The sequence below is a fragment of the Lampetra planeri genome, chromosome 20 (genome assembly GCF_965212315.1).
Source record: "Lampetra planeri chromosome 20, kcLamPlan1.2.h2, whole genome shotgun sequence".
In the NCBI taxonomy this organism is placed as follows: domain Eukaryota; kingdom Metazoa; phylum Chordata; class Hyperoartia; order Petromyzontiformes; family Petromyzontidae; genus Lampetra; species Lampetra planeri.
Genome location: NC_136126.1, coordinates 8,982,608 through 9,001,090, shown reverse-complemented (window position 1 = coordinate 9,001,090; position 18,483 = coordinate 8,982,608). Strand labels below are relative to the sequence as shown.

The window sequence follows — 18,483 nt, the reverse complement described above, 5'->3', positions numbered from 1 at the left end:
GGACTCTGGGAGACAACGGGCGGCAGAGGGGGAGGCTCGGGGAGAAAGGCGTTCTGCAACGGGCAGGGGGGGGGGTGTGCGGGGGCGGTGGGAGGGGTGGCGAGCTGTCGTGTGCAGGGCTCACCTGGAGGTCTCCTCGGCGCGGCCCTGGTACTCTGCGACGAGCTGTTCCCACGCGGCATCCTCGCTCGTCAGCCTGCCCACGGCAAAGCACAGCAGCAGCAACACTCATTCACACTCGCCCGCTCGGCCATCCGCCCACCCCGCCCACCCCCCCCCCTGCGAGTCTGTCGCACCATATGTGCCCCCCGCGCACTAGTGCACACGCGCACGAACAGGCACGATGGGCACACACGTGATTGTACGTGTACGCGTTTTATGTATTGTTGTGTATTTGCACGTATTGCGTGGGAGAGGTAGAGCAGTGGTTAACATACTACACTATGAACTGAGCATCCCGAGTTCGATTCCCGATCATGGCTAACATTGGTGGGGAATATCTGACCTGGTCTTGGGCCTCTCCATGGGCCTCCTCTAAGTCAATTCAGCCTTAAAATTAGTAGTGGAGTGTGTAACACAACAGCAGTAGGGAGACAAAGGCGAACAGGCATGGTGCTAGCCACACCCAACTCTCCTGTACTATGCTGTGAGCGAGTCCCTGAATAGGTGATCACAAATAACACATTCCTGCGGAGGGAGCTGGTAGGAACGTTGGGTTGCTCGGTCAATGGCCAGGGTCAACGGCGGCGTGGTGTATTCCGCAAATATGGCCGACTGTGAGGGCGGGCACAAGCCGGCGTGAGTAGGTTAAACGTTGAGTTTTATAAGGGCACCACGGGGTGACCAGCCCCTCCCCACCCAGCCTCACCCCTCCCACCCCCCACCCAGCCCCACCCTCCCCACCCAGCCCCTCCCCACCCTCCCCATCCAGCCCCTCCCCACCCAGCCCCACCCTCCCCACCCAGCCCCTCTCTCCACGACGGACACAATAATCCTCTGTGGGCTGGTGTAACCAGGAGGTTCCTACCAGCATAATTTTCCATTACAGTATATGGGCTGAACAGGGGATAAAAATTGTTGTGTCGGTAGTGCATCTGACCGTCAACCTGATCTGTTAACTCGTAACACATAAGCTGTCCTCCATGATCTGCCCCAAGCCCCGTGCAATTCTCCATTTCTAACTCTCCCAGTAAGCCGTGCATCAGGACTTGATAAAGAGAATGGCTTCTGGAAGGTAATGACAGAACAAGTTTTGAGGTCCCTTCAATCGTATCTTACCCACACAATGGGTGCTGTGCTTTCCCCAGACCAATGCGATAGAGCTGTCCATTGCATGGTAGGGGAGCTATTTTTTTATATTCTCAAAGCTGGAATTTTCCAATTTAAAATGGGAAACCAAATTTAGCACGAGGTTTTTGTGCAGTTATTGGTGCCTGGGCTGAAACTACCAGCCTCTTTCTACACGTGCGTTTTAATTACAATATGGACAGATTAATAAAAGTCAGCACCATATAATTACTTATGGCAATTCCAAAGTGAAAATATAAATTGTCCTTATTCAGCCCTGGCAGTGCATTAGACGTTCCCTTAATCATTGGCAAGGACGCTCTGCTTTATGGGATCGGAAGACAATCGTTTAGCATCCCATAAAAGAACGGCGGGCAGTTCACACAAGCGGCCCCCTTGTAGCCCCGTTTATTATTCCCTTAACGAGCCCTCACCGCTGTGCACCGCATCAATTACGGGCAATATTAGTGCTTGGCATGTGACACGGGAAGCCAGCATGGAAATGCCTTCACGGATGACGTGATGTGTGCAATGTCTAATGCTGTGAGCCAGATGCAGTGCCCGCTTTCATTCATGCTAAATTATTCTGCAGACAGGAGAGATTGAAAATTGAACAGGGAGCCAATCCCCAATAAATGATGGTCAATGTCTCTGCTCAATGCGGTGTTGGGTGTCCCTCACTTCTGTTGAATGTCCTGAATCTATGGTGGAAATTCAGAAATCCCATGGCAGGGAGAGCTCTCCCAATAGGAAGACACTTTGCGCTTTGGTAAGTGCACCCGCCTCAGAATCAGAGAGTTGCAAGTACAAATGCCGGTCGGGGTTCAACTCGCCCCGATCGTTTCTCTGGGATGAATAAATTAAGGAGCACTTTTTGGGAAGCCAACAGTGGTTGTCTACAAAAATAGAGACTTTATTATTTAATTTTATTTCATGTACTGCAGGGGAGAATTAAACGTATTGAATTCACATTATATTAGAAAAAAATGCTTTGCCGTCTGGATTCCTGCCTGCCTGACTGGATTCCTGGCAGTTGTGATGATATCACCCGCGAGCCAGATCCGTGCGTCGCGCTGATATCACGCCTACCCCCACCCAACAACCCTCCATCCTGGCTGTGTATCCTGCATAAATGCGTGAGCATTGCTATCATTCATATACGTCATATCATACTATATTAGAAAAATTAAGTATTGCTGGATGGATACGTGGCTGGATTCCTGGCTGGGGCAAGTTCACGAGTGCGGTAGGTGATGGCGTCACCACACATACCTGCAGGATGACTTTAACCCTCATCCCACAGCATTGAACTGGGCTCTGCGTGGTGATGTCACCCCAAATCCACCCCCCTCCCAACCCCCTCACAGAGGCTACATTCATCATAATTTGTTTATTTGTTTCACACCTTGTCAGCCCTTGGGCAAGAACCCAGAGTCTGAGGCTTACATGCCTAAGCCAGCCATTTACTTTAATATTTAAGAATTAGATTTTTTTTCCACTCAAGGAAACGTTGAAACTCACTGGTACTGTTACAATGTATGTAAGAGCAATGGCCTTTAGTGCAAAAAAACTTGTCTTTATCGGAGAGGTATTGACAACCTGGCAATGTCGAACAACCAAATCGGTGTTATCTTGAGGAATGCAATTCACGCACTGAAAAGCCAATCGGGTTTTAAACTATTTTTCATTTTATCAGGTGAGGCCCACTAAGCGACATAGGTATTTTTTAGAAGCGACCAGTCCACAAATGATACCGCAATTAAGTGTCTAATCACGTGGAAATCTCTAGCAGCCAAATACTCTAAACGCATGTTTCTAAATGTGGAGGGAAAAACCGGAGGACCTGGAGAAACATCCACGAGACCACGGGGAGAACATGCAAACTACAAATATACATGAGTCAGGGTCGGGGTCAAATCCACAACTTCCTGTATACCAGGCGAGGTAGTCACCATCTCATCACCGTGGCACCCAGTTAAGGTAAGATGCAGCCTAAAACAGCTCTTACTTCACAGATGCAGACCTGGGTTGTGTATCCCAGTTTGTTAGACAAGTTTAACATTTTGTTACGGAGAAAATTATACTTTTAAAGTTAGTCAGCAATGCTCCACTGAACTCCGTGCATAAGTCCAATATATTATTATCATTAATGCAACGGCACTGAAATTATGTCACTACATTGCTTCTGTGATACTCGGATTTTGATCCATTAACAAATCGTCAAACTCATGTCAGACAGCCTAAACATAACAACTCAAGTATATATCAGAACAATTAATTTCTGGGGTTGTTTCTTCGAGTCATCTGCTCTGTATGGTAACTTGGATACATGACAGATCAAAATGAGTTGCGGTTTATAGGAACTCGTGACATTTTCTTTCATTATTTTTTATTGGGATTACACAGAGCAACATCGGCCCCCTACTGTGAAAACATGGCAGGACCCTCTTGAAAAAGAGTCTTGAGAGTCAGTGAGACTTTCCTGGTTAAACAAGCATACACGTAATACCAATAAACCAATGTGTATTCAGTGTTAGCAAAATGTGTTACATTTTAGGTATTTAAATACCACACGTCACAATATGTGTTTACATGCGATGTGTTTTGTTGATTAATAGGTCCAAGGACGAGTGGTATTGCAGTAAATCTGAAACTTGCAAGTGAAAAGCAGACCGCGACGTGATAGTCATTGCATTAATTCGTGTGCAATTTGTAAGGGCGCGGTGACACAGACCTATTTCATTCTAAGGTTATAATCCCTTGTTCGTCACGACGTCCTTTTTACTTCGATGTCTCAATAGCGTGACGGAGATCACGTGACGTGAGGGTTCTGCCTTTGTAGTGAGGGTTGTGAGTTGACGCCGAGGAGGGGGGAGGAGGCGCCTCGGCCCCCAATGTGGAGTGACGTCAGCCGCTTATGAATTGGGGGGGGGGGGGGGGGGTCCATGTGGCAGACATTACCCGTTCATGATTATTAATGAGGGGGCTGGTCGACGTGGAGTGACGTCACGAGCGTTGCAGACTCATTATAGTAGGTAATAATAATGGGGGGGGGGGGGGGGTGTCCATTTGGAGGACGTCACCTGCTCATGATTATTAATGAGGGGGGCTGTTCGATGTGGAGTGACGTCACTTGCGCATAATTAGTGAGGGGGGGAGTAATCCATATTGAGTGATGTCACCCGCTCATGATTATTAATGAGGGGTGGGGGGTGTCCATTTGGAGGATGTCACCTGCTCATGAATATTAATGAGGGGGGCTGGTCAATGTGGTGACGTCACGAGCGTTAAGGACAGACATTCCTGGGTGATTATCGTAGGTATTTTAAGTTAATCCGCAAAGCATGGACCTGTCTGCAGATTGATGGCCGAAACAATGTGGTTTGCATCACGAGGTCAACATTATAATTTTCATAATAGTGAAGAACATCATGAAAGAAAACTTTTACAAGCTCATGTGATTCAGTTCAACTCCAAAGCAGATGCTTGCTCATTAGATTGGAATGCCTCCTTATTACGGTCAGCCTATGAGACCAGACTGATATCAGCCTTCTTGATTTTAGTTCAATAGATACGGTTATGCGTTGGACAACTGCTTTTGTGAACAATGCATTGCATGAGTAAGATTCACACGCTGTTGCACAATTTCCAAAAATCATGTTTTTTCCCCCCAAAAGCACGGCTGCATGGCTCACCTGGTTATGTCTCCTAAGACCACAGACATCTTCTTCTCCGCCTTGGGAGTGAGAGGCACGCTGCGGGGAAAATGAAAAAATCATTAGCCGTTATTGGCACTTACGGCTTAATTATTAACCATACAAGACCAAGACACTTGTGAATTCGCAATTTCCAATTCCGAGTCTGGCCCCCACGCCTCCCCCAAAGCTTGTTGCTCCGAGACACATTTTTGTATAAAAAATATATACTTGGGGAAGATTTTAAAAGCTTGCCCATGGGTGGATTGCATTAGTTTATCGAAAGCTCTGTTTTAACAGGAATTGGCCCCGCTGGCTAGAATGCTTGCCAAAGTTGTATTCCTTCTGCTCAGGATTCCTGCAGCCAATACAGAGGCACACTCCATCAGACGCACATGAGTAAATGCCAAAGCAGCAGTTATTTTTTCGATGGCCGTAATTGGTACGCTATTGATTGTGCTCTGGTGCGTACATAACTTACACGGGAGTTTTCTAAGCAGTCCAAATCAATGTTTTCATCTCTTATTGTGATTTCTTTTCTTCTCCTCCTCCCTAGCACCCACCCACACACTACTGCTCTCCCTTTTTACATCTTATCGGAGCAACAACTCATTCCAAACAACATTGTCCCATCGTGCTACTTACTGCTGGAATTTGGACGCCCGTGTATACAGATACTGATTTTACTGGGGTTTTTTCCTGTGAATGCGATTTTATTGTGCAACATTTCATGTGTGAGTGGAGTTTAGAGCATCTCACGCGCTGTGTTACAAGCATGTCAGCTCAGGTCCAGTTCCTGGCCATGATGAACAACATTATTAACACAATGGCCTTTTCTTTAGGTGAACACCACCTTAAATGAGTACCTGCTACATATTGGGGATTTAACAGTTGCTGGGCATTTGTGGTTCTGGCCACACCGCCCCCTAGTGTCTTGCCAGTCTTAATAGGCGCTCACTGACAGCACTTCCCCCTTTGGTATATAGAGCTAAACGTGTGGAGCTTTGATTTTGTCTGTAAATGTTGAGGCTTGAGTGAGAGAGTTCATTTATTTGTTTTATTGCCGTTCCAACTCCCAGCACCCAAAAGCATGTTTTAATGGTGCCCTACTCACAACCAATCACGTTTAAATTGACCGTAACAGGCAGCTGACGACTCCACAGCCCGCTCTGTCAGGATACACAGCAGGCCGTACACTTCACACGCTGGTACACACACTCGCACACCTACGCAGCACCTTTCACAAAAGCACTATTGCGCAGCTAGCAGGCAAGCAATTCCACCGATGCCTCATCTCACTACTTTTGTTACCTTTCCCACGAAAAGAATCCAACTTCTAATAAATCTCCCTCTCCTGGAGGAATTGTGTGCTTATAAATTGTACGAGAAAGACAACTTGGTATTAAAGTGAAATCCTCTGCACAAAGCTCTGTAGGCTCTTCACTTTCCTCGCGGGAACGCGGCGAAAACGGATTAAAGCTTCGGCAAACAACATTTACTCAGCTCCGAACTGACCTCCGAGACAGATTTCCATCCTGTGCTCCGTGAATTTAATCTTTTGGCAGTGGCGAGGGACAAGCCGGTCCACGCCACCCAAAGCTCGCCGCGGCCCAAACACATCCCCAGCTCGCGGAAGGCGCGTTCGTCAAAACATTTTACATCGTGTTATTTTTCTGTCGCCATCCCGTGCGATTTTGCATTCTGGGGTGCGAGCTTGTGGCCTTAATCACGTCTCTCATTCGACGTCCCTCCCGGCGGGCAGCTATCGACCTTCGCTTGCCGAAGAACAGGGCTCAGCATCGGGTCAAAACGAGCCCACGCTCGGTTGAGCGAGTGGGACGGAGCGGCTGTAGATGGCACAGGGACGCGCACTCCTAAAGGGTTAATATACAGGCTCCATAAAACTCAGCCAGTTCCCTGGAGAACATAAATCACCTGGTGCGGCAGGCTGCATTTCCGCTGTTTTTCACAGCCGTGGCTTTGGCGCGGGTGAAGAAAAACGGCATTAGGTCTAATCCGGCCAATATTTTTTCAATAACGTATAGGGCCTGCTCATATCGCAAGCGAGGACAGCAGAGTGAATAAGGACAAGCAATAACATGAAGGGAAGCTGGGTTCGGATTGAGTTTAACCCCACTCTGTGCTGCATCACGCCCCCAAAAGAAAGAAGGCACCTGTCTGTATATGTAGGTAATCGAAAAAAAGCAAAGAAAAGGTGTGTGGATTGAACTTCCTCTCTCATTATGAGTTGGACTGAAATGAACGCTGGGTAGCAATTGTCAGCGTGTTAAATGGGTAGTGCGCAGCCGAAGTTTTAAAGTTACGTGGAAAATGGCTTTGTGTGGCTGGGGTGGAAAAAGGGTTAACTGTGTTGGTGCAAATGGCTTGCATGCGCTGCTCCACTTAAAAGCCATGATTGGACAGTAGATGTGGAGGGTTTGATTTTTGCTCGTTTTGAAGATGAACATTACTAATCAATGTTAAGTTAGCCCAGTGGCAAAGAGAGCACTAAAATCGAAACGAGGAACAAAGGCGAGGCTTCTTGTGCAAACACATTACCGCCTCCATTCAAATCCACTTCAAGTAAAATATGAAAAACAAAACAAAAAAACACACAAGCAACTGTGTTTTGTGAGAATCCAATTATATTTCACGCTTCTAATGAACTTAGTCAATTAAATCCTGTCATAAATAGTAGGGCACTTAACATATTTCCAATTAATGAATAATTGTGCAGGCAATGAAGAAAAAAAACAGGCACAAGTGATGATGATGGATAAAGTATTTATCGGAGATTGTCTAAGCTGCTGAGACCGGCACAAAGAATGGGCACACGACAGGGTGAAGGTTAACCCATTCACCGACCTAGCAATCACCGCATTCTTCCAGCTGCCGCAACAATAGCCGTTTACAATTCTTGCCGAAACACAAAAAACCCTCAAGGTAACCGGGCTTTAAAATAACGACGTTAATGACAACGCAAGCCAAAAGCAACGTGGTGATGCATCATTCTGCTGCAGTCGGTTATGAATCGCGTTTAGGAAAAATAAGTACAGGCTCCCCTGCGATAAATTAAACGTCTTGCCAGTGTTCTGCAAGAGTGCGGTGGTGGTATGGGCGAGGGAGTTAATGACTGTAATACAGAGCTTGCCAAAGATTTGTCACATCGCACAAAATGTGACCGCACATTACTTACGTTGCCAAATCTTACAGCGGCCTTGGTCATGATGCGCACAGATATTACAAGCAGACCTTTGTTGCGGCATTTTTATTATTATTTTCCTCTCCAAGCGCATCTCAAAACATAAAACAAATGTTTGGAGCCCTCTCTCGCGAAATGCTCCAAGGTTGCATTATTCACGAATCTATACTTGAGGACAAATTTGCGTGCGGCGGTGACAGGTCAAGTGCGTTGTGCAGCGAACGAAACAAAATGCGCAACCTCCATCTGACTTGCGCCATTTTTTTTCGGGTGGGGGAAAAAATGAATCAAACACAGGTCATCCCATTCGAATTGAAGCCTTAAATGGTGCATAAAATTTGGGCCGTCCTGGACTGCCAATGCAATAGAGAAATTCATCAGGCCCTTAGCGGTATTTGTTAGCCTTTCAGAGGGTCACCTTGACGACGCTTTTTGCAAACAACGTGACATTATTCTAACGCAGTGAAGTGCATGCGTGAATAAGTCGTCACCTTGTCAAGGCACTCGAGCATAAAGGATACAAGTTGAATTTTAAAATGCCAAAAAAATTATCTGCACAAGTGTTTTTGCTGTGAGAAAGTAAAAGTACACACTATGAAAACGGGCCATTGTCCAATATGTCACCTAATATATCTTTCCGTTTTAGGGCAGTGTTATTGACGAATGTTGTGGGAATGTCGTGGGTCTCGTTCATATGCTTACTGCCAATGGCGTATGACAAAAAATGTTTTTACATAGGGTGTCCTTTAAAATAAATGGGGAGGATAATAACGTGCTGCATATACATTACAGGATTATATATATTTTTTGGAAGGGGGGGGTGTGGGGGGCGGCTCTAAAAATAAAAAATAGCAATCCTGAAGCTCAAAAATGTTAGTTTACAAATAAAGCAATACCGACGCGTTGTTCACAGCGTCCACATGCTGCGCAGACACGTCACGTGCCAGGCAGTCCCGCTTTAGTACCTGTGCAGTCACTACTGCAGCAGCAATTGATCGTGGTTTTGTGTGGCGTGCTTTTTACTTGTCTTTTATCTTGCTTTTTACACTTTTAATCTGTAAACGTGCTAAATATTCTGTAGATGGGCTAAATGGAAATAGTGGTTTTGTTGATAAAATGTAAATCCTGTACTGGAGTTCTTCACCCTTCTGCAAGCCCAGTATTTTGAGGACACACTGCACAATGGTCAAACTTTGAGCTCGATGAGACTGATGTGGGGGGGGGGTGTTAGTCAGCACCGATGTGGTCAACAGATTACAAGAAGCTGTGAGGCCATGAGCACAAAACCCAACCCGAGTCCCTTCATCACCGGTGTTGACAAGACACCAGGTAAATTACTTTGAGGCTGAGTCTACCTAAAAGGGTCCCACAATAGATGCAGCTGCTCTGGATGCTCACGGATTAAAATGTGAGTCTATTATGTGGAGATTTTTTCGTGTGTTATGCGACCACTTTGCTGCCCACTACAGCGAGCCCATTGACTGCAGGGCAAATGCAGTTAGCGAGTACCTATGAAGGCAATCACGGTACACGGTTTGGCAAGCACCAAACACTCGGCCACGTTCGTCCCCCCTCCAAGTGTTGATGTTGATAAAGCACACCATGTACTCATGTTAGGCTTAATAGTCTTCAGAAGCCCAGGCTGTGATCACATATCAATCGTTATAAAACTAACCTGGGTCAATCGAATTTCCATAATGATTTAACAGCTATGCCAATGGCCTACTATCCACATACACAAATGCGTGTACACACACAGATAATGTGTAGCCTTAGACTGTTGGGGCAAGTGCTGTTAGCGAGCACCTATGAAGGCCGGCACGGCAATCGAGGGGTGGGTGGCCAGCACCACGCCCGACCGCCTTTGTCTCCCTAGTGGTGATGTTTACACACCGCACCGGATACTCATTTGAGACTGAGTCGACCTAGGGGAGGTCGAGGACCGGTTCAGATAATCGTCACTGGTGGTGACCGTGAGCGTGAATCAAACCCGGGTCACTGGGTTTGTAGCACAGTGCGCTAACCACTAATACTACCACTCCCCACAAAAACACATGCACAAGTACGGTAAGCCTCTTCCATACAGGCCAAAATCCAATTTTAAGGTTGAGGGTTGAAAATATTAAACGCCCAAATAGCTATGCAAGTGTTAATGTGTCCATTGAATAAATATTCAACTGTGTACAAATAAAACATTATAAAAAGCCACTCCTTGTCTATAAAATGATTTCCATGTCACTTCATTATGAAACACAAGCAATGATCACAGTATGTGTACAATCACCGAATCTGGTGGATTTGGAGGAACGAGTTTGATTGCAATCTGGGTCTCATTAACAGCATGTGCAAACGTGGAAATGCACAGAGACTGGTAGTGAATAGATAATGTAATAATATTAAGTAATGTAATGATTCACTCCACGCCAGCAATGCATTTTTATCACAATTGCATTTTTAAATAAATGTTATTTTTTACAGAGCAATAATTATAACATCTCGTTTGCATTGCCTTCAATTTTTTTCATCTCTTTTCTACGTTTTGGTTACGTCCCTTTGGCTTCAATGTAAATTGGGAGTGGCCGCAGCATTGGTTTGCATACCGTGCGATGAACCCGCCGAGACCTGGGCTAGATTCCCAGTTAGGGATAATATCACTGGTGAATAATACCTGAACTTGGGATACCCGCTTCACCAACAGTGAACTGAGTATCACGGTGAAATAGCGTCGAAACGACCTTCATCTAGCAGTGGATTTACACAAGGACTATAATGATTATTTTTACATAAATTGCGAGTAATAGATTCTTACATGCACGACTTGAATTGATGCATCGTTACATGGTCGATCAATATTACATTGCAGCTATATTGCACGTGTGTGCGTATATATGTATGTGTGCACAAATGTACTATATATGTGTCATAATTATGTGCGTGTGTGTAGTTACTGTTAGAGAATGTATAGTATTTCACATCTAAGGAGTCCCTATTGTACGGATGAAATACTAAAGCTGTAGACACTAAGTAATTAAAGCTCCTCGGTTTTTATTGCATGAAAAAATTTCTTTCCCAATTACAGCCACCCAATTGTGGTCACGAGGAAATGGGATAGCTTTAAAACAACATCATCCGAAAAACATAAAAACTTTAAATTAGGTCCGTTGAAATAAATTGATGAATGGTTATAAAAAAAGGAAATAAAATTAAACTTTTCAATTGGCTTTGAATCATATTTTTTTTTACAATTGTGGGTTTCATTTCATTGTGAACTTTGGGTTTGCAATAAAAATAGAAAAGTGAAGGGAAAAAATGTCGAAAATATAAAACGAGAAATAAAATACTACTAACACTCTCACATATATATACATACACACACATATGCACTCTTATACAAAGATCCCCCGGAAAACATTTAACAGACTGTTGGGGAAAATTCTGTTAGTGATCACCTATTGAGGCCGGCACGGCACACGATAAAGTGGTATGGTCAGATTCACACCCCAATGCCTGTCTCCTCCCCCCCTGCTGACGTTTACACACCATACCAGGTACTAATTTAAGACTCAGTCAACCTAGGGGAGTTCCAGGATCGATTTTGATATCACTCACTCCTGATGTTAGCCGTGGCCGGGAATTCAGGTCACTGGGTTCACAGCGAATTGCGCTATCCACTATGCCACCACTCGTCACACATTCTCAAACATACATATAAAACAAAGACACCCCATATAGCCTCAACATACTGTTGGGGCAAGTGCTGTTAGCGAGCACCTATGAAGGCCGGTAGAGCACACGAGGGAGCAGGTGGCCAGCACCGCGCCCGGCCGCCTTTGTCTCCCCAGTGACCATGTTTACACACTGCACCAGGGACTCATTGGAGGCTGAGTCGACCTAGGGGAGGCCCAGGACCAGTTCAGATAATTGTCACTGGTGTTAGTAGCCGTCAGCAGGAATCCAACTCCGGTTGCTGGGTTCATAGCGCAATGCGCAAACCGCAGCACTATCGCTCCCCACATACAACAACCGCCATTCGCCACAAAGTGGCGGTGACGTCACCATGGCACTTGTGCCAGGTTATGTGCAGGCAGGTCACGGGACAGACCCAGGTACCATAGGTCGACTTACATACATATACACACACATGTTCACACTTGCCCTCCTCACAACATGCATACATATGGTAAAGCACAAGCTGAAACAATGGCAAGGTGTGAATTTTACACCAAGTATAAAAAAATATATATACATGCACGGCCAGCCAAACAAGATCATTATTCTAGACAATGCATACTACACAGCCCTACGATGCAATGTTAAGCTGCTAAAGTTCAAAAGGCAATGAGGAGGCTGCATCACAATAAACAATTGGAAGATGCAGATTATTGTTTATTGTTAGTAGGCAGTGATATGTTCAGGGAGTCGTGGCAATGAGGTGGATGGTAGCCGTAGTACAGGAGGATGAAGTTCATCCAGCAATGGATGAATGGCTGATGATGTAATGCAACGATAATGTTCATGAAGATGATAATTGTGCTGCGTCGCTAATTAACACTCCGCCATCATAATAAATTAAATTCAAAAGGCACCCTTAAACAATGGATCTCAGAGCACCAATAATAAAAAAAAATTGTATGTAACAATGATTAAAATACTCTTTCTATTACAGGCCTTTTACAATCCACTGCTGGATGAACACTTACACAGCCCCCCCCCCACCCCGTGTGAGTCGTGGGGGTTGTTTGATCATACTTGACAGTGTCAGCTGAAGGGAGTAAAAGCTCAGGACCGTTTCAGATATCACTCAACGCAAGGATGCTAAGCACTGCGCCGCCACTATACCCCCCCCCACTTCATTACATGTTCTGATAAATATTTATAACATATAGCTGTATTCGTGTTGAAAAAGTCATTAAATTGAGAGCCACCTATTAAACCAACAAATGAGAAAATGCTTTGAGAGCACCGGGCAAGCACAAAATTAGATAAAGCGTGTAGGTCAGCATTCAATAGCTCACTTTACACGAACACTGCACCCACAGTGCGTTCAATGGGAAAGCGTGCACTTGAGAACTTTCAGACATTGTTCTTGATCGTTTAAAACCGGCCCTGTCATGCCGAGAGATTCACAAACACCGTCTCGGCCACCACAGTTCATTTCCGATCTATGACAACGCTGCCCTTTTGCCTTCCAATTTCGCAACGATACTTACACAAATGAGCAACTGCTCGGTTGGTAAATTGGAGAGTGAAATCATTAATATTAATGAGGCATAAATCAACGCAGGAGCAATCGAATTTCTCTTTTTTTTAAATGCACTGTCAAAATGCTAATGTCTGTTAAATAGTATTATTATAATTAATGCCGAGGGTTTGAATATTAAATGGCGCTTTTTTTTTTCCCCCTGCCGAAAGAAATGAAATGGGGTTTCCAGGTTGCCTGGTTTTTAAGTGTGGCACAATGAAAAAGAATCCCCACTCCAATCTGCAACAATTTATCATCCAATAAAGTGTGATGTCCCTCATAGACATGGCAGAACCGTTTTTGAATGGTCTGCCATGAAGGGGGGGGGGTGTAAAAAAATAAAATACTGCCATTCAAAGCAGGCGAATAACGTTGTTCTGTAAGTGGGTGTAGATTCATTCCTCTTTTCCATTAATACATAAATAATAATCGCTTTGAATGTATCCGCGAAAGGTTCACCAAGTCTCAAGTATCTCTTTCAGGAGGTGTTCGCATTGGGTTATTTAGCCCAATTCCTTATCGATGCGTTTGTTGTTGTTGTGAGTAAACCATAATACCCTACGGAAAACACACACAAGGGTATGACACACGTAATATGTGCAAAAATAGATTGGCAACTACCTACTATACTGCCTACCTCAATGGCCCTGTGTGATGGTGTGAACATAATCCAACAAGAACTCGATTGCAGGGATGCACCACGATGTCCATCGGACAAAAATGTGAATTTCAGATCTCGTAGCCATCGAGCAAAGCAGTGTGGTAATAAGCATATTATAAAAAATGTACCATAAAACAATTCATGCTGTTGGGTCTCCCATAAGCTTGGATGATTCATGGGTCATATTACCACCAACCAATCTCCATCAACGGCTTGATACGGGATTATTTTAGTCGTCTATATCGAAAGTGCATCGATGTATTTTATGGCAATGCTCAACTTGACTTCAATCTTGAACCGATTATTGTACCAAGTCACCCAGCTATTATGTTACAGTGCCAAAATGAGTATGAGGTGGTGTGCTCTCCTCCACCGATGGTTCTGGGTCAGTGGTGGATATTCCACATTCCTATGGTAGAGGCGAATCTCTCACATGGACAATAACTGTTGCCTTCACACCAAGAGCTGCAGCCTCAACCAAGCTGTATCCGTTTCACTGCCGCACAACGAAGCGAATCAATCCTGGTTGGGAGTTGAAGTAACGTTCTCAACCGAGCGACATTTCATCATCGAGCAAAAATTATGTATGTACAGTAAAACCTTGGATTGCGAGCATAATCCATTCCGGAAACGTGTTTGTAATCCAAAGCACTCGTATATCAGTTGTGATCACGTGATGCTCGGCAGACAAAGCGTATACGTACACTACTCGTATTGCAAGACCTCGCTCGTTTATCAAATTAATATTTATTTTAAAATTTTGCTCATCTTGCAAAACACTCGCAGACCAAGTTACTCGCAATCCAAGGTTTTAGTGTATCGCCCTTTGTTAAGCTATTGTTGGATGAACGCTTCCCCAAGCCATGAGGTCATAAGGGGGTTATTCGTCCGTACTTAACCACGCTGGTCAGTGAGGGTTAGCAAAGGCAGGGCGCGTAGATGTCGAAGCGCAGAATTACAGTACATAAATTAACATTGTTGCATGGTCCTATGCTGACCGCTATAAAGTACAGCCCCGAAGCTGCCTCCGACAACTTGGCATGCATCGTGGCCACTCATCCAAGCACGATTCCAGCTCAAACCCTGCCTTCGTTTCCAAAATCTAACGAGACCGGGCGCATTCCAGGTTATTTGGTCATAGGCAGCAGCAATTGTACAGTAACGCAAAGTGTTTTTGTGGAGCAATTCACTTGCCAGCACAAGAGATGCCAATCGTCACCAGCAAATCAACATTAACGTCAAAGGTGTAATATTTTTGTTTGGCAGCACCTTAAGAAAACTGCCGCGACTCATTCAGTATCCAAATGGCTGCGTGTTTCACACAAAAAGCAAATAACAGAGGAAGACAACAAGAGGGTCGACATTTTTTGTTGTTGCCATTCCTTGTTTTATAATGGCGTCATTTTGTAGTCAGCGCGTCAGTTCTCATCTCACCTTTTAGGCTGTTCGGTGCATCGCTGCAACGTCCCATCCTTCTTAAGGGCCCCAATAGCCTCGCTCACGCACTGCATGGCTGGTACGACAGATAATGGAAAGGTCGGAGTTCAGCACATTGTCCCGACCGGCACAGAACGTCATTTATATTAACAGCCCGTCAAAGACAGGCAGCCTGATTGCACGCCGTTGTTTAAACAGGCGCGCCTCTCCACCACCGTCGGAACGCCTGCGAATAATTTTGATGCTTTCAGCGCGATTTCCGTTTTATTAAACTGCCAACGAGAACAGCGCCGTTAATATCGCGCCTCGTACCATTCTGCTTTATTTAGCATCACAAAAAAACCTGGCGTCTTAGGTATCTGAAGATATTGGTTTAACACCTCCTGATATTAACGTTAGATTGTGGTAATTATTTTTTTTGTAATACGGCATTGTACAATTTAAATAGACGCCACCTTAAATTACATATACAACCAAAAATTAGGAGAATGGCAACATTGGAAAAACAGGGTTAATTAGCAGCACATTTTAACACACATCTGTAATCCAGCGACTTAAGAGGCAGGACTGGTGGATCACACAGATAAGGAGCCAAGATGTGTGGCACATCAACTTTGCACAGCAACAAGGTGCTGTAAGAGGTAGTACAGCAAGTAGGTTTATCTCAAGGCTGTCTGGATAACGACGTTTGAATGGTTATTCCTTTGCACAAGTGGGATTTCTCAAAACATTTCAGCTTCCTTCTGCACAAAACCAAAATAATTATGAGCCAAACATCCCAAGCAGGAACCTCCTGAGAGTCTTCAGACTTGGTGACATTACTGGGTAGACACCATGCAAATTTTGCAAAGGCAACAATTAGAAATATCCTGATCACCTCTCCCACTGCACAGCTTTTGCTACATCCCTGCATCACAATGCACGTGGAGGTAGTCGCCATGATACGGTCTCAAAAACAGGAGCATCTGTACTCCCCTGGGACCCACATAGAATTATGCTATCGATTTGGAATGGGGCCTCATAAGCCAGGGAGCACTGGGGTCTGGCATGAAAAATGGGCAGTAGCAGCACAGAAGAAAAGTCGCATTTCCTCCGAGCAGCCGCGGCAGAACGATCATCAAATGTAAAAGCGCAAACACACGCAAACGCGCGCAGAAAAACACGAGGCGTAAAAGATAATTGTGTTTATTCCACGTTTGCAATTAACGCTTGTGTTCTTGTGCATCTGCATTTTATAATTGAGCGCTAGGAGAACAAATATTTAAAAACTGCCAGTGCTCAGCGGGAGGGATGGAAAGTGGGTTTCCACATGTACTCAGTTTTTTTTTCCCTTCCCCTGGTGTAAATAGTCGTGGCACAACAGAAATAAATGAATTAACAATACGTTTTAAAATAACGGTGGGTTGATGAATAAAAATTATTTTCAGGAGCTCAAAGTAAACACATCAAAAAAATAACTTAGCAAGAATCAACTTTCATCACTCTTTGTCGAGCTATAGACTAAAGCGACATTAGGTTTAATTCATTTCAAGTTGACTAAAAAAAATTAATGTTATCATAACACGTGGTAGAAGCCACAAAAGCTGTTCATGTGATGTTTTCGCTATCTCCCTTGCAAAACAAATAATGAAACTCGTTTCACAGGAGTCGGGGTGGGTTTATGCCGAATTTGACTCAAGTGAATGCCACGTGCAATACATTACGTGATATGCACTTGCACCACCACAGTGGACCTTAGCTTAATTTTAAGGCTGTGTTCACGTGGCATGTGACGATTGCTTAAAAATCTTGATTGTTATTCAAAACATTTCCGAACACTTTACTCCACCCTAACTCTGATGGGCTGCGGCTCCAGTGAATGTACATGTACACATTACGAAGTTCATCCGAGTGAGCGAATACAGTGTTGTTAACGTTATACCCCCGTGATGGGAGGCTTAAGCGGCCATTCTGTTAAGTCACGTAAATTAAGTGATGCAATGTGAATCCACCCTAAGTTAAACAAAATTAATTGAAGTGCAATATTGCTATGTTGCCAGCAACGTGTAATGTTAATATTTTCAACAACAATTAAAAATAACACTTAAACAAGAACAATGATGAAGCCAACAACAACACCACCACCAAATGAATGGGAATTTAACAGTAACAATTCAAGGAACAATAATGATGTATCCAATTATAACGATTATAGCCAAGTTAATGATATTGATGACGATCTGAAAATTAGATGCCAAGTTTCCGCTGTCAGCCAGGCAAGCGCCGACAATAGGTGGCACCTAGGTTGTTAATTAGTGGTGATTTGCCACACGTTTTTCACAGCCCCAATCTCCGCCACGAAGCGCTGCCTAGCAGCAATCAAGCGGCCTGTTTCCATGGAAACCATGGCAGTCCCAAGACGGTCTGGCACGGAAGCACGACCCCGTGGGGTGAAGCGGCACTGGAGGGGCACGCCAAGCACGGATATTGAGGCTGGGTTATCGCTTGCAGCAGTCGGCTTTGCTTGCCACTGGGACAGTTTGCAGAGTCGACGGCTCGAATCACATCAGGGCCAACTTGAATTTTTCATCTCCAATTTGATGTCATGATACGAAGAAACGTCTAATTTGGAACTCTCCAGCGAGCAGTGGATCACCCTGTATCAGAGAACGGCCGTGGCAGATGATGTCACAGGCAGACTACTGTGAGCGCATCTTCATAAGCAGAAGCACACATTTTATATTTTCTGTTAAGAGTGTTTGTTGAATGTCAATCAAACCATATATTTTATTCACAGAGCAAGAATAAGATACATTAACTAAACACTCGAATTTAATGGTGGGTTTTTTTGTAGTCACTGATAATTATACTTTCATTGAAAAAAGTGGTTTTAGTCACTAGTGGCTGACTGCCTGGATTCAAACCCAGGTTTTCAACCATGCCGCTCATGGTCCTGAACTGGGAGCTAACCAGCCACCTC

At 44.6% G+C, this 18,483-nt stretch overlaps 1 protein-coding gene across 2 annotated transcripts in view; it reads right to left on the bottom strand.

The window, feature by feature from the left end:
• DSN1 (DSN1 component of MIS12 kinetochore complex) overlaps positions 1-18,483 on the bottom strand; it is a 69,203-nt gene that overhangs the window by 32,875 nt on the left and 17,845 nt on the right. For both annotated transcript variants that reach the window (XM_078603515.1, XM_078603517.1), the window contains exons 7-9: positions 15,522-15,600; positions 4,983-5,042; positions 125-196 (exon numbers count right to left, since the gene is read on the bottom strand). In XM_078603515.1, coding sequence (XP_078459641.1) covers positions 125-196; positions 4,983-5,042; positions 15,522-15,600 — 211 coding nt within the window. The remainder of the gene's footprint in view (positions 1-124; positions 197-4,982; positions 5,043-15,521; positions 15,601-18,483) is intronic.